A 24024-nucleotide genomic window follows, 5' to 3' on the forward strand; every position below is an offset into this window, starting at 1 on the left:
GCTGTGAACACTGGGAGTGTATGTGTGTCCATTTCTTCGGTTTGTTTCTCATCTGAGCTAGCCCATCCTTAAACTCGTGAAAGTAACCAAGAAAGCTGCATTCTTGGGATTTGGTGGGGGTGGTTTATCAAGTTAGGTGTGCGATTCTGGGAGAAACAGGGAGGCCATAGGTGGCAAAACTCTAAATAGCTTGTGAACTGAGGTTTGGATAAATCAGATTACTCAGGAACTTGAACATGAGCTCTATCGCTGTGTCTTGGGTGCTCAGAAAAGAACCCAGGGTGATATTTGGACACAAGTCCAACACTGTATCACCAGTCCCTGAGGTTTTTTTATTCTTTAATAAAATTATTTTTGGTTTGTTTTAGGGGGAGGTAATTAGGTTAATTAATTAATTGATTAATTAAATGGAGGTACTGGGGATTGAATGCAGGACCTTGTGCAGGCTAAGCACATGCTCTGTCACTGAGCTACACCCTCCCCCCCATCACCAGTCCTTGAAATTGGACCCTTCCCATCCCTTGCCTCACATATATCTGACCAAGAAAACAATGACACAATTTTTTTATTTTTTTATTCATGTTCTTGCCCAGCTTGTTGGACACCCTGTATTTGCACAGTTCAGCTGTTCAGATGCATTGGGAAATACAATCATGTAGCATGTAGTTCACTGGCTTGATGGTGGGGGGGTGTTCCAGCTGGGATGGAAATCTGCTGGGGTTGGGGGGGTTAATGGAGAGGAGGTGAAGGAATTGTTAGCTCACAGGTTAGTGAGCAGCCAATCTAGCAGTTGTTTCCTAGCCATGTTTCCAACGGCTTCATCCAGCTGTCGTTCCTTGGCAAACTTCATGACCTCTTGAAGAAGGTCTCCAACACTGTATCCCTTCTCCGCTGCCTTAGCGGAAACTTCAGGAAGCTGTGGAGAGAGAGCAGAGATAGCATGAGTCACATGATGCTTTTGGAGCCGGGACCCAGAGGGCTAAAGTGAACTACCCCCCACCCACCTTCCTGCCCAGGATTCTAGGATTAAAGGCTGCCATAGGTCCAGGACTGGAGGTGTTTGAGGTTGGAAATAGGGAGGATTGCCTGAGCTTGGGTCCTGGACTGAAAGTAATTTGGTTTAGTATTTTATTTCTCTGGAATCCATCTAATGTAGGAAACACAGTTGTGTTTTGTGTGTGTGTGTGTGTGTGTACAAGACATAAGACTTAAAAAACTGCTCTAAATAGTATGTTGAAAGGACCACTGATTAGATGAGCTCATTTCACCCTCCTCCTATTGGAAGTGCACAGGCTTTGAGGTGTCCAGAGTCCCACTTAGTTCATGGTTCATCACTTTGGTGTCTTTATGAGGTAGGAGTCATTCACAAGTCATAGGATAAAGTATAGACTTAAAAAATGGGCTGCTCTCGGGCTCCCTGACTCCTCCCCATTCCAACCCTCTCGTCTTGTTCCTTGTTGCATTGCTTACCTTCTCCAGTTGTCCATCATCGTCCCCCATGAAGTAGAGCATGGGCACGTTGAATTGGGAGGCGGCAATCCACTGCAGGACAGCCTGGAGCTGCTTTTGCAAGCTGCTTGTTGAGCACTGATTATTGACGATGACTTCAGGGCCAGGAGCATCTGGATAGTTCTGTGACATAGCGCTATCGTGACTACATCTGGGGCCACCTGCCTGGAAGTTGGAGTTGTTGGCCAAGGCGGCTTGTTCTTCCAGCTCAGCCAGGGCTTCCCCATTGTTGCTGTACTTAGCCATGATAAGGCACAGCTTCATCACAGATTCCACCAGTTGATCGATAAACTGTCGATTCACCTGCTTCATCCCACTCATAAGGTCAAGTTCTTGATTGTTCTGGCATTGGTCTTCCCCTTTGTCAGGCCTCTTGGACATGGAAGTAGCTTTGTTGGCCCTGGGCTCAGAACTTTTGGTGTCACTTTCACACAGATCCTCACCGTTGAAGGAGCTCTCATTGAGCAGTTTTTGAATCAGTGAGAGGACAATGTTGGACATATCCAGCTTCTGGGAGTCCAGCTGTTGATTCTCCTTCAGAGAGGTGGATGGCCCAGGTGCACCCTGAGATTCTAGATGTTTCATTGAGAGCGCCTTGGCACTTTGGCTACCTCCACACTTTTCATACTGGGTGCTCTGGGTCATATAGCCTGTGGTAGGACATTCATCTTCAAGTGCATCTTTGCCCTTCGCCTGCTGGGTCAGATGGTACTGGATCAGCATAAGGGCAGAGACGATCAAGTCCTTTGCCAGTGAATCTGTGGAAGGGCTGATCTCCCTTTTTCCGTCCTTACTGGTGCATGCTTTGCTAGCCACCTTGCCTTGATTTCCTTGTTTTTGGTTCCACATGGTCAGGCTTTCCTTGAGGATATGTTCGCTCACTTTCTCAGCACTGGTCAGTGACTTGCACTCGTCTGGTTTTATTTTGCTTTTGTCCTTCCCCTTCATTTCGGCCTTCATAGCGGAGAATTCGAGGCTTTGATTCTTGCATTTGGGATCATGGGAGCCGGCTTTCAAGGCTGCATATGCTAAGCTCTGTGACTTAGTCTCTTTTTTTTCACCAAGAAGAGCACTAACCAGACGTTTCAGCATAGCCTCCATGATATCAGCAGCATTTTGTTTCCCGTGGTTGAACAGATTCCTCTTGACAGCAGAGACAAAATCTGCGTCCGTCATCAGTACCCCAGTGATATTATGTAGGTTCTTCATGCAGGAGTCAATCAAATCGGACACAATTTCCTTGGTGTGTTTTAACAGCACCCTCTTCAGGACCACACAGGCTGGAATTGGCTTTCCAGAGCTATGAACTTTCAAGGTCTTCATAACTGAGACCATCATATCGGATGCCACTTGATTTGCATAAACCATAAGTCCTTTGCTGATGGAATCTGCAAATTCTTTGCTATCTCGCTGACATATTTGTTTGTCTCCACCCCTGTTCTTGTTGGATAATTCACTATACAGTAAGGTTTTTCGGCCATCCCTACACTCCTCTTTAGTGCCTCGCATTTCTGCAGAGGTTACTTCCACAGCATCGTGGGCCATTTCGGAAGCAATCTTGCTCACGGCACTGCGAGGGCTGTTTTTCCCTTTGTCCCCAGTGGGTGGGTAGATTGAATGATGGAAACACTTGCTTCCACCTTCCAACTTCTCCTTGATTTCCTTACGGGCCATTTGGATCACCAGAGAAGACAGTCGGTTGACATAGTAGGAAAGGTCGTCCATAGAACATTCTCCATCAGGGGAGACAACTGACCTCTGATTGCTAGGAGATTTGGCTGGTGGGCTGGAAGGGCTCTGGTTATTGTTGGTGTTTTTAGATGCTGTCTTTTCTAGACGTAGGCTCTGAGGTCCATTGGCCACATAATCCATGTTCAGTTGATCAGCATAGACGCTGTAGCAGTTCCCAGAGGATATTTTGTGACATTCTCCCTCTATGTCTCCTACTTTATGTTTACAGCTGGAGGCTGAGGGACTTAGTGCATGTTGGAAACCCAGGGCATACTTTTGAAGGTCATTGAGAAGCCAGTTGAGAACACTTACAGGATTAGAGGAAGCTTGTTTGAAAAGGCACACAGATCCCTCGGTCTAAAAAAAGAAGAACACCTATCCATGAGTTTGGGTAGGTTACTTCTTTATTTAGAAGCGATACGTTGTAAAGTGTACACATTAGGGATCTGGCCTTGAGAATTTGCGTGGGCGTGTAACATACAATTATATCCATTAACTCATGTTTGAGCACCAGTGGCAGCAACAAAAGCATATATACATTTGTACACTTAACTATACACAAGTGCTATCAACATGTTTGTCAATTTCATCTGAGTATGTGTGCTTATCTCAATATGTGTCAGAAATGTGTCAGTGTGTCTATTGTGTGTGTGTATGCATGTCAATATAGCAATTAGAGTGTGAACATGGTAGTCTGGATTGTTAGTGTATGAACATGTGCCCATCTGTGTGTGTGTGTGCATATGCCTATGTCAGTGCCCATGTGCGATGTGACTGTGTGTAAGCTTGTGTAACAATGTGTTGACATCAATACTCATTGTATATATATGTCCACTACATAGGCCAGCATATGCACGTGAGTATGTACATTTTGTACATGTGTGTGAATGTAAAAACATGTGTATATCAGTGTGTCTCTGAATATGTAAATATTAGAGTGATCTGCATATATGTTTATAAATATAAATCCAATAGCGTGTATCACACAGCTATAAATGTATTTAGATATGCTGAAGCATATAGTCATGTATTTACATACTCATTAATAGATTTATATATAATGTATCATGTATATTAATGAGTATGTATATTTAAAATATGAATATGTATAAGTAGGCAGTTGTACAATGACTGTGTATGTCACTATAGTAGGTACCATTTTTTGTTGTGTTTATGTACTATGCCAATGATTGACAACGTGTGTCAGTGTTGCACACACCCTGCTGTTTGAGTATGTCTGTGAGTACATGAGTGGGGATGTCATTGTGTTTGTGCCAATGTGTGTATCAATGTATACAAACGTGCGTTAGTGAACATGTGTCACTTTGTTTAAGTTTGTATGTGTGTGTATAAACATGAGGTATATTTAGAAGTGTGTATGCCTGTACCAGAGTCTGTATGGTCTCTGTGTTTTGATCAGGGCTTGTATGTGTGAACTTGAATGTGAGGTTATGCGTGGTGTGCTTAAATGTATACATGGATGTTTATGTGTGTCACATGTGGGTACATCAGTGCCTCTGACTCTGTATAACTGTATGTCTTTGTATATGTGTGTAATCATTGTTATGAATAGGTCACCGTATAAGTTTGTCATTTCAGTGCTTGTGTGTGATTCTCAGTGTCACATGTAGCCAGGCATGTGTGTGACATTGCTTGTATAAATTCTTTTTTGTTAATGTATATTAATGTATATATCTATGTGTGTGTCACTGTGTGTAAATGTATATGTGTATATCCATACTTGTGACTGTGTATGCCCATGTTTCGATTTGTGTGTATGTACTGTGTACACATCTTATACTCAGCACTAAGTACCATTGGCCTCTATCCCCCATTCATTGCATCATCACTGAATTCCTGGAAACATGAGGTCATAAAGCCCACTTTTTGCAAATGGGCTTCAGTGACAATCAAGGGGATCTGCATCGTGTGTTGTAAATTTGAGTAGCTCTTTTAAAAATACCAGCTATAATTTATCCCTTTACTGAGACCCCCAAATGGAGTTGACCACCCCTAACTGAACCTAACACTCTGTGGAGAGTATTTTGTAACTGTTTTCCCCTTCCTCAGGGGCCACTCTCATCACTCCAAAGGCATCTGGAGCCAGAAATGACGTTTCTGGTTATAATATGAACCCAGGAACACACAACAAGAAATATTTGACTCCTTTGCCCTAGAGCCAAATATCCAGGTCCAATATCAGCTCCTCCAGGCTTGTAGGACTGGAGGACTTGTCATGTTCTGACAAGTAAGAGTGACTTGTCATGTTCTCCTGTGGCCACCTCCCCCTGCCAAAACTTGCCTAACAGATGGAATTGAGGATATTTACACAAAAAAGGATTCTGTATGTGACAGTGGTGCATAAATGTAATTGCTTCTAACTTTATGCTACCCAACAGCCTGGTTAATCCCTTAAACAACAGGGTGGAGACAAGGCAACTATAGTTTTCCTTCATTGTTGTCTCTTCTCCATATCCTCTTTGTTGTTGGACACTGGGCAATGTGGGACACACAAGTCCATTACAAGCCACAAAGAACATTGCAACGGATCTTTCGTGTAAGCCCATATCTTTGTTAGGATAAGTGTAGCAAGATTCTATTTGAAGTAGCTACTTGAAATCAGGAAAGGGCATTCTGAGCCTTTGTGATTTCTGTCATTGTGAGATACCTGGGCATTGAACTTACCGTGACTGTGAACTTAGGCCTGTGTTCTCTAGAATGTCATATTATTCGAATTTGGGAACCTATTTGACAATAGTTCTCTTACTGTCTCTGAACCAGAGTCCTCAGATTCAGCACTGGGCTCTGGAACCAAGAAAGGGTAGACTCAGAGGCTAAGTATGTACCTTAGACTGGTCTTGCTTCTCAGTATCTTTGATCACTATAATCTCTTTTTCTTCCAGATGCTCCAGGTTTAATTCACCTTCTGAACTGGAACCAGCGGCATCCTGTGGAATTAAGGGGCAAGATTCTCATGAACAGTTGCTCTGAGATTTTTTCCAAGCTGGCCCCTGCCTAGGCTACCACTTTCAGGCATGGATGTCCTGTCTCCTATTATCCCTTTTCTTTCTGAAGGAAAAGTAGGCTGGTAATGCTAGTTAGTCTATAAAGACTGAGATAAAGTTCCCTTCACAAATAACCACTCCCTCCCAACCTTGCTGAAGGTATTCACAAAGCCATTGGTCTCAGGAACCATCAATCTTTTGGATGGGGTTCCCCTCCCCCGCCACTTTTCTGACATGCCATCATTCTCTTGGCCCTACCAGTGACATCAGTGGCTTCTAAAATGAGATTTGGTATCCAGAGTGACTGGAAATTCTGAACCAGGGATTGTGAGCTCATGAGAATGATGGCTTTCTGCCTGAGTCCCCTCCACCTTCCCACCCTCTGCCACAACCTCTCCCTATCATGTTCTCCCTGATAACCCTCTCAGCAGTTTCCCGCCCATTCCAACTCCCAAGGGAGCGGGGAATACCCACCTTAGAATCTTTATCTTCCACCGTCAGAGTAGACACATCAACAAAGCATATCTGCATCAAATCAGGAGGGTGAATTGAGAAAAATTCTAGAGAAAAAGGTCTTTATCTCTCTTCCTGGGACATGAGAATAGCACCTACCTTATAAAGTTCTTGTGAGGATTGATTTAGTGCCTGTAAAGCTTTTAGTAGCATGCCTGCACACAGTTAAGTACTCACTAAACAAGGTTCTGATTTTTATTAGGCAGACAGAATCTTAACATAACTCTATTTCATAAATGAGAATACCTACCTGTGTGAGAGAGGCCCGACATGCAATATATGCATTTATTGAGAAAACTGAGGAAAGAGGTGGCTTGCCCAAATGACACAGACTCAGAAGTAGAACTTTTATTAGAACTCGATTCTCCTGGTTCCTGGCTCTATTATGCAAATATTGCCAAAAGGTGGTATTTTTACTATTGATGATATACACGATTTTAGGTGGTACCTGGTTAAACATTTCTGTGTTTAATAGGTGCATTTCTTGTGGTTCATTAGGTAAAATACATACTAGAACATCAAACCTTTGGTCTTATGGATAACATTGCTTAGGGTGATGGTGTTTGAAACGTAAGTCAATTTTTAAAATGCTGCAGAAATACATTGGAAGTAATATCATGAGTGATGCTTGAACATGAAAAAAATGTGAAATACTATATAAATCACTTGAAATTGGGGGTCCCACTTGAGAGTAACTTACTGGTAGCTAGGTGACATTAGTATGACTTCAGAAGTGTGAGGTAATAAAGGCTGGTAACTAGGCAACCCCCACCCCTCGCTCCTCTCAGGCTCCCCCCACCCTCCCCTCCCCAGGTCCTTTACATCACTCCTCATCTGGCCCCTCCCTCCATTGTCCCTGTGTGATGTATGAGAACACTGGTCCCCCACAGACTTTGAGCTTGATTGCTTGGATTATTCACCATATCACTCTCCACTAGTCTATCCTGGGCCCCAGGATATTTGTACCCAAAAGCCAATGCTTTCCACTCCTTGGTAGGAGTTATTTTGTTTCTTACCACTTTCCGGTCTTGATCTTGCTGTCCAGTTGGGCTGTAGAGGTCGACCTTGCATACACCCCTGTGGCTGTGTAACCAGTCAATATCTTCAGACATCTGGAAAGAGAAAGCAAATAAATCTGAAAGGCTGATATATGGTTTTTATCTAAGATACAGAGAGGTCTGAGGGAAGACCAGACCCTGACCCCAGAGGGCAAAGCTGAATTTTACTTTTGAAAGAGAATATAATCTCTGCCAATTTCCTTCAACACCCCCCAACCCCACCCCATCCCCCCACCCCCAGCCTGGAACTAAAGGTAAAAAGGAAATGGCTGAAGCCACTGACTGATTTTTGCTCTGTAAGACCTCAGGTCTACTTTATTTTTTAAATTTAACAAGAGAAACCCCTTTGGCCAAGTATTAGAGGGCTGTTGAATTCCTTTCCCTTAAGTTCCTTCAAACTGGAGACCCCTTTAACCCCTAGCTCCCTCCCTCCACTCCTCCCCTCTCCCTTCTCCCTCCCTCCCTCAGCCTTCCATCCTTCCCTCCCTTTTCCTCCCTCATTCCTTTCCCTTCCTCCCTTCTACCTTCCCTCCCTTTCCCCCTCTTTCCTCCCTCCTCTCTCTCCCCTCTTTTCCTCCCCTTCCTCTCTTCCCCCTTCCCCTCTCCCTCCCACCTCCATTTTCCCTCTCTCCCACCTCCATTCTCCCTCCCACCTCCATTCTTCCCCTCCTCCCTCTCCCTCCTTCTGGCTCTCTCTCCCTCTCAACATTTTTATAACAACTATCCTCTAATGGCTGTCCTTTCACAGGATAATACTACTTTTCAACCATTTACCATCCCCTCCCATCCTATCCTCCTAGATCTTTTTGGACTCTCCCTTCAAGAATCTCTAGAAATCCCCAGAAAAAATTTTAGAAAGAGGCTTTCCCCACCCTCAGAAGGGGGAATTTCTTTTTTTCAAAGGCTAGAGATCACTAGCCTAGAAAAAAAAAGAGGGAGCCATAGAGGTCCCTCATGTGATCTGAATGTAGCCTCAGTTGAAATCCTTAAAAAAAAAACTAAAAAAAGTAAAATTTATAAACTTATTACCTTGATAATGAAGTTAGTTTAGACTTTAGCTGAAAATGTGCCACCCAGAGGGAGATGTGCCCCTTGAGATGGAAGTGGGCTGTGCCAAGTTCTTGGGCACCTGCAGCTGGCTGCCACCCCAGTCAGCTGTTGAGTTGAGACTGATCAGCCGGTCTTCTGTCTGCTGCCTTTGACCCTGCGGCATGACAACAGAGTTTGTTGGATCATAATGCCTGTGGTGACCTCAGCAAAGGTGGGGCAGGCTGGCAAACTCAGCAGCCCTTCAGATCAAAAGTACCACAGTGGGGGGAGGGTAGAGCTCAGTGGCTCAATCCCCACTACCTCTATTACCAAAAAAATTTAAAAATTAAAAAAAAAAAGCACATCAGTCTGTCTACTGTACCACACATTTTTTCCTATTCTGTCTAGAAGGGTACATATATTTCTTTTACATTTTGCCCAGCTCACAGCCCCTTAAGCCCTCCTTTCTCTTTCCTCTTTATGCTAGATACTTCCAGAACAATCTAGTCATGTTAGTTACCAGTTTTAGTGGCAGTCTGTAATTTTCACATGCAGAACTACCACCAGCCTCTGTGAACAAAATAGTATTAATTTTCACATCTTAGCTTATTTGTCTTTGGGTTTCCCTCTAGAGATTCAGAGTTATGTGGCAGGAGACCTCTGGATTTAGGAAGAAACAGAGAAATGTTAATCAAAGTCCTCTCTGGGTACCCTGAATAAAAGTATTAAAGTGAGAAGTTGGAGGCTGCCTTAGCAGCTTCTGTAGTTTCACTTCACCATCAAGACACCCCCGCAGCTAGTCAAAAAGAAGTCAGAAGATGTCCCTACCTTTGTAGTTGAAGAATAGGCTGTTTCAGAGGACCTTGGAATGATTTTTTCTGGTCAGTTTGGATGCTGTGATGACCCTTCCAGTCTGACTCAAGATGTTGCTGCTGTCTTCAACCCTCCATACTCTCCTAAATGCTTGCCCACCAGCTGGTCCCAGAACTCACCCTTCATGACATCACTGTTTCCATGGAGAACAGTGACAGCACATAATCAGAGGCTCTAACCTTAGGATTCTGGGTGTCTAATTGGTCCAGCAAGCTATAATCTTTATCATGAGGTAATTAGCCCCGCCCCCAAAGTTAATCCAATAACATTATCTGTTACACTTTGAGATGCCTTCAGTTCAGCCTTAGTTGGGAAACATTAGCCCATAACCAAATGTTCTCACTGTGCCCTAGTCTCATCTTGTTTTCTCCTTGTCCCTTCTCCACATGCCTCCACATTAACCTCATGTGAATAAATGGATCTGAATATATATACGTTCATGTATAATTGAAAAATTGTGCTCTACACTGGAATTTGACACAACATTGTAAAATGATTATAAATTAATAAAATATATTAAAAAATCAGTTGAGATGACCCCCTAAATAATATAGAGTTTCATATCCTCAGTTATACCTTCCCTTCTTCTTTTATCTCTCATCCCTAAATGGCATGTCTTAAACCTGCTGTACAACTTTGATCTTGTCAATTCATGGCATCAAAAACAGAGCTGGACCTTTGTTAAAGGTGGCAAGACTGATTTTATTCAGGCTATTAGGCAGTAAGGGAGACTTTAGATAAACAGAGCTCAGCTCTACTGAAACAAAAGGCAGGAGGCTTTTTAAAAGCTGGGAAGTGATAAAGGAAAAATGCTGAGGGAAATTTGTGGGGTAGGAGGTTGATCAATATGATCAGGGCGTCTGTGTTTGCTAACTGGTACTTAACAAAGTTAGGTTCCTACCCTTCCATAGTGACTGGGAGACAGCGACCCTTTCTTGATGGTTACATTTCAAAGGGATGACTCTCAGGTCTTTGGGAAAGATATTCCTGGGTGGTAGAAGATACCTCTCAAATGGACAGAGAAAGGATTTACAATCAGAAGTTTTCTAAAGTAAGGGCTCTGAGAAAAGGCAAGCCAGGGGCCTAAAGTCAGGTTTTGGCTGGAATAAACAGTAAATTCTTTTGGCACTTTTGAACTTTCTCAGGCAGACATTTAAGGAGGCTGGGGTCATCATCCTAGGGACACGGCCTTGAAGTGATAGAAACTATGCTAGTGTTTGTTCAAGTCTCTTAATGTAGGGAGTGGATGAAATTGTTTGTGCTGGAAGTTGCAGTTCTGGTAAGACCAAGTTTGAGGCCTAGTTGAGAAGGGAGGCTAGAGGAGCCTGACTATCAAATCATCATGTTGTACACATTAAATAAATACAATTTTTATTAAAAAAACAAGTTATGTCAAGGAGGAAGTCTTTGTCAATGGTGATGAGTTAGAATATATAATACAGAACCTGTTTTTTCTACACCTTCTTTTGGTCAAGGGGAACTTTTGATGATTAAAGAAAAAGCTGGAGCTCCTGTGTCTGGCTCATGTCTGTGGAATACGAATCAATGAAAGAAAATGTTTATTTATTCTTCAATCACAAGAATCTCTATCCCAAAGATAAAAACACTCAGCCAATAATCACCAACCCTCCCAAACCTCTATATCTCCCAGCCCAGAAGGGAAAAACTGTGATCCCGGCCTGGAAAATGTCTTACCAAATCCCCTAACTGACAAAGAGAGAACTATTATGAATGATTAGAGACCTGTCCCTTGGCACCCAGGTCCTGTCATCTTGGAGGCTAAGCAGGAGCAAACAAGAGCAGCATTTGGATGGGATGGGAAACTAATAATGAGATGTAGGGAGGCTTAGTCATAGGTTACGGTATATCCACTGCCTCTTCTTTCTCTCAAGCTGCTGACGCTCTCAGACTGGCCTGTACTGACTAGAGGAACAGGTGGGGAAAAGGGAAAGTCAAAGAGTCAAAAAGGGAATATGCTTCATTAGTGTGCGAATATGTTTGAAGCAGTATGCACTTAGGTTAGCCCTTAAGAGCCAAACAGAGAGGTATTAAACACAGAAGCTTTGGTTATCATTTTTTTTTCCCTAATCACCATCATCCATTTTCTTTCTTTTTTTTTAATGTATATATTTATTATTTTTTGTTGAAGTATATTCAGTTACAATGTGTTAATTTCTGGTGTTCAGCATAATGTCCCAGCCACATCATCCATTTTCTAACCTTGTTTATTCTACCCAGACATCTTCTCTTCCACACAAACTTGTGAATAATTATACAAGTCGACACTTTAAATATGCTTTCAGTTTGTGCTTGATTTGAAAGAGCTATTAAGATAATAAAAATGGGACCTGTGTCTGGAATGTAATTATTATGAATAATGGCAAAATGAAATTTAAATGAGCTGAACTATCAGCCTACATGAAATCACTGTTAGTCCCACTAAGGATCTTCCAGACTTAGATTTAACCTACCTAATTTAGTTTATGTGATGACACTGTGACTATTTGGAAAGTGGGCTGTGATGCTAATTATTATCAGATGTTGTTTATACAATACAAATGGGAACTCCATTTCTTTTTCTCCTGAATTGTTTTCCAGCCTGAAGCAGTGGAGGGAGAAAATAAAAGACTTTTAAAAGCTATAAACAGTTTTAATTTTTAATTTCAGAGGGCAGGTATTAAAGGAAAGCAGATGCTTACATACTTTGGGATTTCCTTTTAGGTAGGAGCTTAATTAGGCGGCTACGATCTGTTCCATTGCCTTGCAGAAAATGACTTACAGCTATTTTTGAGGGGTGGGCTTGGCTTGGCAGTGGCCATTTCTGATCAGGCTCCTCCCTCGTATAATTGTGAAATTTCCCTCCTCTGATTTCCTAGAACATTTGCTTATTGTCTGTGTAATTCATCTGACATTTACTAGATCTGACCTTGTAGAGTTAATTAACTTTCCCTGTTCCTGGATCACCTACATTGACAGCCTGGAGGGAGGGCAGGTTCTCTGTCTCTCGTTGTATCCTTGGTAGTACTGGGTACACAGCTGGGCTCAAGAAACAAATAATGGTTTTGGAATTTTAGGCAGGAAACATGTCAGAAGCCACATAGTCATGGCATCTGTAATAATGACAAAATACTCTGTTAGCTATTTGAGGGGACAGCCTCCTTCTTTCAGCAATAATGCTCACACATTAGCGATTGCCAGTATCACCTGGAGGGCTTGTTAAAACAGATAGTAGGGGAACTTCGAGGATCAAGAGGGTATTGTATCTGAAGAGGGTATGAAAATTCTGCACGCAGCTACCCCCACCCCATATACCTTGCCCTGTACATCCCTTTTTTTCTTTTGGCTGTTCCTGAGTTAGACGTCAGTAAATGTTAAGTAAGGTGTTAAAAACAAACAGAGAAACAGACAGACAGATAGTTGGGTCCCATCCCAGAGTTTTTAATTCTGCAGGTCTGGAATGAGGCCTGAAAATGTGCCCGGTACTGTGTTTTACACGCATTATCTCATTTAATTCTCACACAACCTTCGGAAATGGGTACGATTTCGATCCCGGCTTTATGAATGGAGAGCTGGAGAAGAGAGACCATTTGGCGGGAGATCAGAGGCCGGCCACTACCATCACCTTGGAGGTGGGGTGTCTGTGTGTGTGCCCTGGGATTACTACGCCTTTTCTTTCTTCTCGGGTCTGAAAATACAGAAGAAAAATTCCCTGAGAAGAAGAAAAATGTAAAGGATCCCTGCTCTGATCTTTTGGCCCCATCTGGTGGCTTCAAGTTTGACCGAACCAAGTGCCGATTCGCTATCTCCCCCTGCTGGCGAGAATGGTAGGGTCCGCCCGGAGGTCTAGGAGAGCGGTTTTCCTGAGGTGATTTATTCTGACTCAGCGGTCATGCTGAGGCGGTAGTGCTGAGGCGGTTGTTCTGAGGCGATTACTCTGAGACGGTTGCGCTGAGGCGATTATTCTGAGGCGGTTAGTGCCCACCCCCCGCCCCTTTTTTGGGTTTTGTTGGTTTTGTTTTGTCTTGTTTCCGTTTCTGATTGTTGAGGCGCGCCTATCCAATATATAGCATTCGTTCCAGTCCATCCGTGGTTTGTTAAAGGTACCTCATATTTCTCTGGGTATTATAAGAGCCTTTTTCCTGATATATATCCATATATCAGTATATAAATATACCTGTGTCAGATCTGGAGATGTGGCTGAGAGAACTCGGGCTGTTAATCGGATTTTTTTTTTTCTGTCAAGCCCACAAACTTGTCTCGTACATCTGACTAAAAGTACTTAAATATAGGATTAACTGGTGTCAGGGTTTTTAACTTCCCTCCAGATAGTCTCTCTATCAGCGAGTGAATGTTTTAAATAAAGACCACGGAGGAGAGGAAGGGGGTCTGGAAGCCCGCAAGTTCCCTCACAGCCCTTGTAGGCGGTCGCCATCTTCCCCAACACACACTGAGGTATCATTAAAATGGGATGCAGACCACCTTAAAATAGGATGAAGACTCCCCTAAAGTGGGATAAAGACCCCCTGGTCTTCAACTTTGTGGTATAGTGGCCCCGTGGGGATATCTGGCTTAGCCTTTTGGCGTCTGTCGCTTTCAAATCAAGATGGCAATGGGGGTAATGCGTTCATGTGGCCACTAGGAGGTCGCAGCTGCTTGGAATACGTGTTTGCACACCTTAGGCGATCACCCCGTCCAAACGCTCGTTTTGCCAAGGCAGTTGCCCAGGCAGTCCTCCAATTCAAAGGGAAATTGGTGAGTCCTCCCTGACAATCACTCCCCATTCTAAGAACCGCATGTTTGTGTATGTTACATTTATTGATATATTTCCTTAATGGCACCATCGGAAAGATGTGTATAGGTTCAAGGAAAGCCAATGACTGTCCAACTGTGTATAGAAACTAACAGTGCCTTATGTACTTAGCCACTCAGTCATCACTCCTGGTGATGCTGGGGTGATTATAACAGAAGTGATTGTGTTGACAGTAATCACACATGTCCTCTGAAATCCTTAGCAGTTTTATATTTACCTTGCTTTGGTGCTTATCGCACTCTGCTTAGTGTTGTAGTTATTTCATTACAAGTTTTATCTTTCCGAATACAGAAATGCTTGAGGAGAATGACTGTGTTTTACTCATTTTCATTTACCTAGCAAGGGATAGCACTAGGTTCATATATATTAGTGAGTGCTTAAGGATATTTATATAACTGAAAATTAGTGTATATATCTGAAACTAATATAATGTTATATGTTAATTCTATCTCAATAAAAAAGAAAGACAATTACTGGTGATGATTGCTTAAGAACTGCTATGCCCAGAACCACCAGAAGTGCTTGGCTATGACCAAGAATGCTGGATCATGTTGGTCCCAGCTGCCTGGCTTATTTCAATAACTTCCTAACTGGTTCCACTGAGTTTTTCCTTGCCACTATTCAACAGAATATTTTTAAAGGAACCAATATATTTTATTAGCCACTGTTATCTTTTTATAACAGCTTTATTGAAATATTCAAATACCACACAACTCACTTTTTTAAAGTGTACAATTCAGTGATATTTAGTATACTCAGAGCTGTGCAAACCATCACCACAATAAATTTTAGAACATTTTTATCACGAAAGAAACGTCACACCCTTTAGCTATTACACCTCAGAGCCCCCAATATTTCATTAATAGAAATGGAAATTATTCAATATGTGGTCTTTTGTGACTGCTTTCACTTAGCTTTTCACAAAAACTTTTCCCAGTAAAGAGTTGTGACAACCTGTGTAAAATGTTGTTTATGAAGGAAGCTCATTAGAGACTCAGTACCGAGGGCTTTTATTGGGGGCTGGTCATGCAGGCACCCTCTGCCTAGCGCATACCAAAACTCCAGAGTCCCAGGAGGAAAGCTAGTGTTAACCACAAACCATGTTGTTTGCACCAACAGTTAAAGTACGGTGAACTATTCTTACCAGTTAGGGTGGTGGGAACTCTCCCCAAATCCAAGTTCCCAGATCCAAGCCAAGGGCCAGATCCAAGCCAAGGGCCAACCTTGCCAAGCAGGATTTTCAAATGATAGCATTCTCAGACCTGCTATGTCAACTGCTTTCTACACATATTTTGACAGGGATTTCATTGATTCTGTAGATCAATTGGAGGAGAATTGCCATCTTAACAATATTAACTATTCCAATCAATGAACATGGAATATCTTTATATTTATTTAAGTCTTTCATTTCTCTCAGTGATGTTTTGTGGTTTTCAGCATGCAAGTCTTGTCCTTCTTTTGTTAAATTTATTTCTAAGCATCTTACTATTTTTGATACTTCGTAAGTGGAATTGTTTTAATTTCATTTTCAGATTGTTCCTTACCAGTGTATAGAAGTAAAACTGAGTTTTGTATATTGAGCTTGTATCCTACAACCTTGAGCTCACTTATTAGATCTAATAGTTTTCTTTTTTTGTAATTGGATTCTTAGCCTGTTAATATGGTGGATTCTAAGGACTGATTTTTGTATTGAAGTATAGTTGATGTACAATATTATATAAGTTACAGGTTTACAATATAGTGATTCACCATTTTTAAAGGTTATACTCCTTTTATAGTTATTATAAAATATTGGCTATGTTCCCCATGTTGTACAATATATTTTTGTAGCTTATTATATACATAATACTTTATGCCTTTTAATCCCCTACCCCTATCCTACTCCTCCTCCCTTCCCTCTCCCCACTGGTAACCACTAGTTTGTTCTCTATATCTGTGAGTCTGCTTCTTTTTTTGTTATATTCACTAGTTTGTTGTATTTTTTAGATTCCACATATATGTAATATTGTACAGTATTTGTCTTTTTCTGTCTGACTTACTTCACTTAGTGTAATACCCTCCAAGTTCATCCATGTTGCTGCAAATGGTGAAATTTCATTCTTTTTATGGCTGAGTAGTATTCCATTGTATAAATATGTATCACAACTTCTTTATTCAGTCATCCCTTTATGGACACTTAGGTTGCTTCCATACCTTGCCTATTGTAAGTAATGCTGCTCTAAACACTGGGGTGCATGCATCTTTTTAAGTTAGTGTTTTTTTGTGAGTATATACCTAGGAGTGGAATTACTGGGTCATATGGTAGTTCTATTTTTAGATTTTTGAGAAACCTCCGTACTGTTTTCCCATGGATTGATTTTTGAACCAGTCTTACATCCCTGGAATAGATCCCACTTGGTCGTGGTATTTAACACTTTTTATATATTGCTAAATTCTTGCTAATATCTCACTAAAGACTTCGCATATATTCTAATGTGGGATATCAGTCTGTAGCTTTCTTTTTTTGTACTGTCTTTGTATGGATTTGGTATTACGGGTAAAAGTATTCTCTTATGAGCTGGGAAGTGTTCCCTACTCATTTATTTTCTGGAAGAGATGGTGGGAGAATTGGTGTTAATTATTCTTTAAATGTTTGGTTTAATTCTCCAGTGAAATAATCTGGGCCTGGAGACTTCGTTTGGGGGGATTTTTAAAATTACAAATTCAACTTCTTTAAAAGTATGGAGCTATTCAAATGATGTATTTCATATTGGGTGTATTATGGTAGTTTTTGATTTCCAAAGAATTTGTCCATTTCAATTAAATTATAAAATCTGTATATGTAGAGCTCACAGTATTCCCTTATTACCCCTTTGATGTCAGTAAGGCCTATAGTGAGAGCTTTTATTTCATTTCTGATGTTTCTAACCTGTGTCTTTTTCCCTTGTCAGTCTTGCTAGAGTTTTATAAATTTTATTGATCTTTTCAAAGAACCAGTTTTTTGTTTCATTGATTTTTACTACTGGATTTTTCTGTTTTCAATTTCATCAATTTCTGCTCTTGTCTTCATTTCCTACCTTTTACTTGCTTTGAATTTATTTTGCTCTTCTTTTTCTAACCTTGAGGTGGAGCTTAGATTATTGACTTTTAAACTCTTCCTCTTTTCTAATGTAAGCAGTTAGTGTTATAAATGTCCCTTTCAGCACTGCTTTAGCTGTGTCCCACAAATGTTGATCCTCATTCAGTTCAATGTATTTTCTATTTGCCTTAAGACTTCCTCTTTGATCTGTGAGGTGTGTTTTTTAGTTTCCAAGAGTTTGAGGGCTTTTCCTGTTATTTTTGTTATTGATTCCATTGTTGTCAGAGAACACCGTCAGTTATTATTTCAATTTTTAAATATTTGCTGAGGTTTGTTTTATTATTGAGGGTGTGGTCTGTTTTAATAAATGTTCCATGAGATCTTGAAATAAATGTATATATTACTGATATTGGATGGTGTGCTCTATAAATGTTGATTAGATTCTCTTTGTTGATGGAGTTGTTGAGTTCTTATATATCCTTGTCAATTTTTTTATCTAGTTGTTCTATCAATTATTGAGATGAGGTGTTAAAGTCTCCAACTCTAAATGTAGATTTGTCTATTTCCCCTTTCAGTGCTATCAGATTTTGTTTCATGTATTTTGCAGCTCTGTTGGTTGGTGCTTATACATTTGGAGTGCTGTGTTTCCTTGGTAGATTGAGCCTTTTATCATTATGTAATAATTCTCTCTGTCCCTAGGAATTTACTTTGCTCTAAATTTTAGTTTATCTGATATGAATATAGGTAATCCTGTTTTTTTAAACATTAATGTATGTGTGATATATCTTTTCTACTTTTTTATTTTTGATATGCTTACATTATATATTTGAAATGGGTTTCTTGTTGACAGAATATTGTTGGATATGTTTTTTTAATCCACTCTGCCAATCTGTCTTTTAATTCCTCTACTTAAACACTATTGTTTAGCATTTCATATTTAATGTGATTATTGATCTGTTAAGGCTTAAGTCCACCATTTTATTTTTATTTGTTTTCTGATTATTCCCTCTGTTTCTCAGAGGGATATGTTTTTTTCCCCCTGTCTTCCAGTCAGTTACTTGAATATTCTTTTAAATTCCATTTTGATGTATCTATGGTGTTTTTGAGTGTATCTCTTTATATAGCTTTTTTATTGCATGTTCTAGGCATTACATTATATATACACAACTGGAGTTGACATTTTACCAGTTTGAGGGGGGTGTAGAAACTTTTCTTCCCTTTACTCTCCTCCATCTATATTATTGTTTTAAACATTTCCTCTATATGCCTTGAGAACCACATCAGACACTGTTGTACATTTTGCTGTAACTGGCAGGCATAATTGAACATCAGCATAAGTCTATTGTATCTACCTATATTTTTGCTCTTTCCATTGGTCTTTCTCCCTGATATTACCAGATTCCTCCCCTTACTATTTTTTCCTTCATTGTAAACTTCCTATTATTTTAAGGGAGGCATCTGAGAATGACTTGATTTCCCCTTCACTCCTGAAAGATATTTTCCTTGAATGTAGAATTCTGAGTTGACAGCTCTATTCTTTCAGTACTTGGAAAATAATGTAACCTATCTCTGGCTTCCATGGTTTCTGATAAGAAATCTATTGTCATTCAACAAAATTTTGCCCTATTAGAAAGGTGTCCATTATGCTGTACACCAGAAATTGACACAGTATAACTGACTATATTTCAATAAAAAGAAAGAAAGGTGTCATTTCTCTCTTGCTTATTTCAAGGTTTTTTCTTTGTCTTTAGTTTTTAGAAGTTCGATTCTGATGTGTCTTTGAATTTCCTTAGGTTTACCCTGTTGGGGGGTTAACTTAGCTTCTTGAATCTGTAAGTTCATGTCTCTCTCAAATTTGGGAAAATTTCAGCCTTATTTCCTGGAATAAATATTTTTGTAGGAAAGATTACTAGAAGTAGAATCTCCGGGTAAAAGGGTTCAAACATTTAAAATTCAATAGATATTTTCAAATACTTATCCCAGAGTTTATGGCAGTTTTTACTCCTGCTGACTTTGAATAAAAGTGCTTGTTTACCCACCCCTTTACCAACAGAAATTATTATTAATCTATTAAACCTTTGCCAATGTCCTGAACAAAAACGATGCATTATTGTTTTAATATACATTTGTTTTTAGTGAAATTGAGCATATTTTTATGTTTGTTGACCATTTATATTTATTCTCTAATTGTTCATTTCCTTGCCAATTTTTTTGATGGGTAGTTCACCTTTTTCTTGTTGATTGTGTAGTTCTCTTTGTGCTGACAATGTTTTTGGCCAATTTGTTGTTAGGTTTTATTAACCCTGTTTTTGTTTTTGTTTACTTGTTTTGCTGAACAAAAATTTAAAAATTTTAGCTCCTAAAATTTATTGAACCTTTTGCTATTTCTAGATTTTTTAAAAATCCTGTTTAGAAAGGTTTTTCTTTCTGCAAGATTATAAAAATATTTTAAAATACTTTGTCTAGTATTTCCATGGTTTCATTTTCACAATTATGTGAAAAATATTATCATGTAAAAGTAAGAGAGATAATAGCAGATCTCCTCTGTCAGGTTTTAATACAGGGATGTAGCGGGAAGGAGAAAGGGGAGTTTAGGAAAGTGTTGTATGCTTGGGCGGAGGGAAATATTCGAAAATGGTAGACCAAAGGATGGTCTCTTCTTAATGTTCTCACTGAGTGAAACCTAAAGGAAAGGCTAAATCAACTGGAAGTATGAAAGTTGAGAGGAAAGCAAGTTTTAAAATTTTTGGAAAAATTATAATTTTTACTCAATACCTTTTTTGTTGATGTGAAAAACTGGGACGAAATAGGGAAAATGAAATTGCTTGTTTTGTGATCTTTGTGTTGCCATTGTTTTGGTGGATGGACCTTTTTCTCTTTAGTCAATTGTGTTAGTATTATACTTTCTTTATGGTGCATCCCAGTGTGACACTTGTCTACAGTGATGACCCTTAAAAGATACTCATTTACTTGGTTTACAGATTTTTTCAGTCATCTGTTGAGGAGGCAGATATGGGGTAATGCTTATGTTTGGTCCCTGCAATCAGCTTACTAGCTGTGTGATCTTGGGCAAGTTACTAAACTTCTCTGTACTTCAAGTTTCTCTTTTGAAAATAGGGACATTAACAACTCATTGTATTGTTGTGTCAGAATAGTGTCAAACACATAGTAAGCAATTGATAAATGTGAACTATTCTTAATGCTAATTACTGGAGATGGAGCACAATAGGTGTGGTCCTTGCAGTTATGGATCCTGCATTCTTGAGTGAGGAGGTAGGTTAAAAAATTACAAATAACAATAATTACTCTAAACGAAATGTAAGGGACTGAGATAAAGTATAAGGGAATGGGAGAAGGATCCTACTCTAGTTAATATGAAGAGGGAACATTTAAGCTGAGCCTTGAAGCTTGAGGGAAAAAAGTTACAAGTAATTTAAAGAAGAGAGAAAGAATGTTTCTGATAGTGGGAACATCATGTGCAAAGATCCCAAGGAAAGGGGTTTTGGTATATTCCAAGTTTTGAAAGAAGACTGTTATGGCTGGAATGGAGTGAATGAGAAAAAGAGTGGTATGAGACAAAGTTGATGAGATAAGTGGGGCTTGTAGGCCATAGTAAGGAGTTTGGATTTTATTTTAAGTTCTGTGGGAAACCACTAAAGCACGAGAGGGACATGATAAATATATATATATTTTAAAAGATTGATCTTAGATAAACAACAATGTCCTACTATATAGCACAGGGAATATATTCAATATCTTGTAATAACATATAATGAAAAAGAATATATATAAGTGTATAACTGAATCATTATGCTGTACATCAGAAACTGACATAACATTGTGAATCAACAATACTATAATTACAAAAAATATTGATCTTACTGTTGTATTGTATTTGCATTAGAGAAGAGTCAGATTGGAAAGGGGGACAACAGTTTGGAGGCTTCTGACAGTGGTCCAAATGAGAGACTATATAGGTAGTGGAGATGGAGAGAAGTGGATGGATATAAAATATATTTTTGAGGTAAAATCAATAGGACTTGCTGAAGGGTTGGATATGGGAGGGTAAGGTATTGGAAAAGAGTTTGAATCAAGGGTGATACACAGGTTTCTGGCTTGCTTAACAGGCTTAATGTGGTACCAATTTCTGAAATGGGGGACACTAGAGGAAGGATCAGGTTAGGTGAGGGTTGTGAATATGTCGAGTTTGAGGTGCCTATTAGACATCCAAGTGGAGATGTGGAGTAGTCAGTTGAATTTTTGAGTCTGGGGTTCAGGGTCAGTTTAATTTAGATGATGTTTAAAGTCATGGATCTGGATACCATAACCTAGGGAGATTAAAAAGAGAAGAGAGTCTGGGATCATGTGATTGTTTTACCTTTATTGTAGAAGCTATGAGATACTAAAAGGCGAATGGACTAATAATAAAGGTAAGGATGTAGTTTAGTGGTAGAGTATCTGCTACATATGCAGGAATTTCTAGATTTTATTCCTGGCATCGCCGTTTTCTCTTTGCCTCCTCAGAGTACAAGGCAGGGCTATAAACTCTTCAAGTCTTTTGTCAGTTACTCATATATATGTTTTTTCTAGTTCCTGGAACAAAGCAGGTGCTCAATAATAAATATTTGTTGAATGAATGAATTAATGTAGGAATGAACTGAATGAGAATTTTTAGGTACTCGCTTTGCCACAAGGCAGCCTTGTGACATTGGGCAGTTAGCAAACTATAATTTTGTTATCCGTAAAATGACAATAAGAAAAGTGCCTATCTTTTTGGACAGGGTTTAAAACAATAAAAAAAATTATAGCAATTAGTACGGAGCTAACAGTCAATTTAATGATAGCTACTATTAGCTCTCTGCGCTTCGGTGCTTATCCATAAAATAGGGGGGAATAATTTCTGCTCTGCTTCCCTCACAAGGCGATTTGTGAAGCCAGCAGGAGTTAACGTTTGACTCTACAAAAGCTTATTAATATTAATGTTTTAATTAGTCTGAACCTACATAATACAGCCGCTCTACCCCATTCTCCAGCAGGATTATTTAAATGAAAACGCGTCTTAAAGAGACCCAGTACTCCTGCTTGTCAGCCTAGCCTGGTCCAACCAATGGTACTCGAAGCCACGCCCCGTCGTGAAGTCTATTAGCAAGAGTTTAGTTTAAAAGAATACCCAGCCCCGCCCCTCCCCGCTAGGCCGGTGCAAGTCTCAACTGCACGCTGATTGGCCCTTGCTGGCCAATCATCACTGCTCTTCCTCCCGGGGATGTAATTTTCAAAATTGGCTACTGGGAGGATCTGAGAGATCACCCGGTAAGTTGAGAAGGACGCGAGAGTTTCAGCAACACGGAGCTCTGTTCATTTCCCGGGCTTCTCCTGGGCTAGAAGTGCGTCCGTGGTCTGTCTTGTTCTGCCCTCAGTCTCGATATGAGGTAGGCGCTTTTGAACTTTAAACTGCCCGCTCGAATGTCCGGCTCTGCCGCTCACATGTCAGTCCTTAAACCTCACTCCATACCCTTGCTACTCGCTACCTTCTTTTGCCGGGATGAACGGCATCCCTGCCACAAAAACTTTGTTTTCTCCTGTCAGAAAGCAGTCTGCAGAGAGAGCCCTGTACGAGGTTGGGCAGGGAGGGTGTACTTGAAGGTGAGATGGCAAAGCCAACGAGACTGGGTCCAGGCTTTTAGATGGAGCGAGCAGTACACATGACTGAATCAGTATATTTACATGACGTCTTTTCACAAGTGAAACCGTACAGAATCAGTTTCATTCACAAGATGGATTTAAGCCAGAGTGCTCCTGGAGAGGTGTCTTTTGAACTACAGGTTGAAGAATGTGAATGGGGGATGAAAACGTGTCTTTTCTCCCTTGTTATCTGTTTTCTCTCACTGGCTTGCTTCCATCACCACCTCCAACCCCTTCAACTCTGGCTTTCCTACTATTCTCTGCTATGGTCCCCTTAGAATCCTAGGATGTCAAAAGTTGAAGGGACCCTAGAACCGTGCTTTTTAAACTTTAAAGTGCACACATAGCACCTGGGGATATCGTTAACTTGCACTTTCTGGTTTGGTAGGGCCTAGCTTGGGGCCTGAGGTTTTAAATTGCTAACAAGCTCCCAGGTGATGCTAATGTTGCTGGTCCATTGACCACGGTTTAAATATCTGTCAAGGAGGTGCTGGACCCACTGTCTCTTTTTATTAGGTGGGGGAATGAGGCCTGGAGAGGGAAAAGGGACCTGTCCAGTGTCACACAACCAGCTAGGGGCAGGCTCAGAACTAGACCCTAGGCATCCTTCCCAGCCCAGTGCTACTTTCATTGACACCATGCTGCTTTCTCTCTCCAGTGTCTTGCTATCTGTAACCTACCTTCATATATAAAAATTTGCTACTGTTTCCTGAGACTGTCTTGATCTGCAGTTTCGGACTCTGAGCAGTTGGGCTT

At 40.4% G+C, this 24024-nt stretch overlaps 2 protein-coding genes across 3 annotated transcripts in view; one reads left to right on the top strand and one right to left on the bottom strand.

The window, feature by feature from the left end:
* Positions 1-583: 583 nt before the first annotated feature.
* AKAP4 (A-kinase anchoring protein 4) lies at positions 584-9019 on the bottom strand. Its single transcript, XM_010964123.3, has 6 exons — positions 8846-9019; positions 7775-7870; positions 6720-6770; positions 6087-6188; positions 1471-3597; positions 584-916 (listed from the first exon to the last, which is right to left on the bottom strand). The coding sequence occupies exons 2-6, from the start codon at positions 7868-7870 to the stop codon at positions 761-763; spliced, it is 2532 nt and encodes an 843-aa protein (XP_010962425.2). The 5' UTR covers positions 8846-9019; the 3' UTR covers positions 584-760.
* Positions 9020-22881: 13862 nt separating this feature from the next.
* CCNB3 (cyclin B3) overlaps positions 22882-24024 on the top strand; it is a 39343-nt gene continuing 38200 nt past the window's right edge. For both annotated transcript variants that reach the window (XM_045523464.2, XM_045523466.2), the window contains exon 1: positions 22882-23015. The gene's annotated coding sequence lies outside the window, so the exon portion shown is untranslated. The remainder of the gene's footprint in view (positions 23016-24024) is intronic.

Source organism: Camelus bactrianus, chromosome X (genome assembly GCF_048773025.1).
Source record: "Camelus bactrianus isolate YW-2024 breed Bactrian camel chromosome X, ASM4877302v1, whole genome shotgun sequence".
NCBI classification, from domain to species: domain Eukaryota; kingdom Metazoa; phylum Chordata; class Mammalia; order Artiodactyla; family Camelidae; genus Camelus; species Camelus bactrianus.

Bases quoted from the DNA above. Each gene is read 5' to 3' on its own strand.
- AKAP4 (XM_010964123.3), bottom strand. From the start codon at position 7,870: ATGTCTGAAGATATTGACTGGTTACACAGCCACAGGGGTGTATGCAAG. The intron at 6,189-6,719 runs GTGGGTATTCCC...TTAATTCCACAG, and splicing joins TGGAAGATAAAGATTCTAAG to GATGCCGCTGGTTCCAGTTC. The intron at 917-1,470 runs GTAAGCAATGCA...CTCTCTCCACAG, and splicing joins ATGATGGACAACTGGAGAAG to CTTCCTGAAGTTTCCGCTAA.